This window comes from Otolemur garnettii, unplaced genomic scaffold, assembly GCF_000181295.1.
Source record: "Otolemur garnettii isolate 467f Iridium unplaced genomic scaffold, OtoGar3 scaffold00080, whole genome shotgun sequence".
Taxonomy (NCBI): Eukaryota; Metazoa; Chordata; class Mammalia; order Primates; family Galagidae; genus Otolemur; species Otolemur garnettii.
This window is the reverse complement of record NW_003852475.1, coordinates 4034177-4035331: the sequence shown is the minus strand read 5'-3', so window position 1 is coordinate 4035331 and position 1155 is coordinate 4034177. Positions and strand designations below refer to the sequence as shown.

General features: G+C 42.3%; 1 protein-coding gene across 1 annotated transcript in view; it reads left to right on the top strand.

Moving 5' to 3' along the window:
- The window catches only part of MCM6 (minichromosome maintenance complex component 6), a 50455-nt gene that overhangs the window by 17006 nt on the left and 32294 nt on the right, over nucleotides 1-1155 (top strand). The window contains exon 7 of the mRNA XM_023515854.1: nucleotides 708-858. Coding sequence (XP_023371622.1) covers nucleotides 708-858 — 151 coding nt within the window. The remainder of the gene's footprint in view (nucleotides 1-707; nucleotides 859-1155) is intronic.

The window sequence follows — 1155 nt, the reverse complement described above, 5'->3', positions numbered from 1 at the left end:
GACAGAGTCTTACTTTATCGCCCTCAGTAGAGTGCCATGGTGTCACACAGCTCACAGCAACCTCCAAATCCTGGGCTTAGGCAATTCTCTTGTCTCAGCCTCCAGAGTAGCTAGGACTATAGGCCCCTGCCACAACGCCCAGCTATTTTTTGTTGCAGTTTGACTGGGGCCAGGTTTGAACCCGCTACCCTCGGTATTTGGAACCGGCGCCCTACCCACTGAGCCACAGGCACTACCCCAATGGTAGCTTTTTAATGTTTATGTCACTAGACAAACCTTTAAGTGTTTTCATTGACTAATAGCTTACTAGTTTGGGGAGATTTTTATAAAACACCTTATAGCCAACAGATTGTAAAATTAACTTCCTAGGCTATGTTTTTTTTGTTTGTTTTTTTAGAGACAGAGTCTTACTTTATTGCCCTCGGTAGAGTGCCATGGTGTCACATCTCACAGCAACCTCCAACTCCTGGGCTTAGAGGTAGCTGCCCAGGAGCAACCTGAGTGCACCCACCACGACGCCTGGCTATTTTTTTGTTGCAGTTTGGCCGGGGGCCCGGTTCAAACCTGCCACCCTTAGTATATGGGGCTGGCACCCTACCCTTTGAGCCACAGGCACCACCCCCAGGCTGTGTTTTATATGTAATGAAGTTTTCTTTACACTATTTTGGTTGCTTCTTTACTAAAAATTCTTTGTTCTCCACCCTCAGTTTGGAGGGAAAGAGCTCAGAGATGAGGAACAGACAGCTGAGAGCATTAAGAATCAAATGACGGTGAAAGAGTGGGAGAAAGTGTTTGAAATGAGTCAAGATAAAAATCTATACCACAATCTTTGTACCAGCCTCTTTCCTACTATACATGGTAAGAGTTCTATCTATTGGTGGCATAAACTTGAAATCAAAATGATTACAAATACAACAGTGATTTTTCAAACCGCTTAAGTCAGATTATAAAAGTTTTTTAGTGGGTTTAGAAGGGTTAATTTACAAAGGACAACCATGTGAAATACTTAAATAGGCAAATTCATAGACAGTAGATTAGAGGTTATCAGTGATTGAGGGGATTAGGGGAAATGGAGAGTTTTTTTGTTCAGTGGATAAAGTTACTGTTTGGGATAATGAAAAAGTTTGGAAAGGGGTAGTGGTGATAGTTATACAA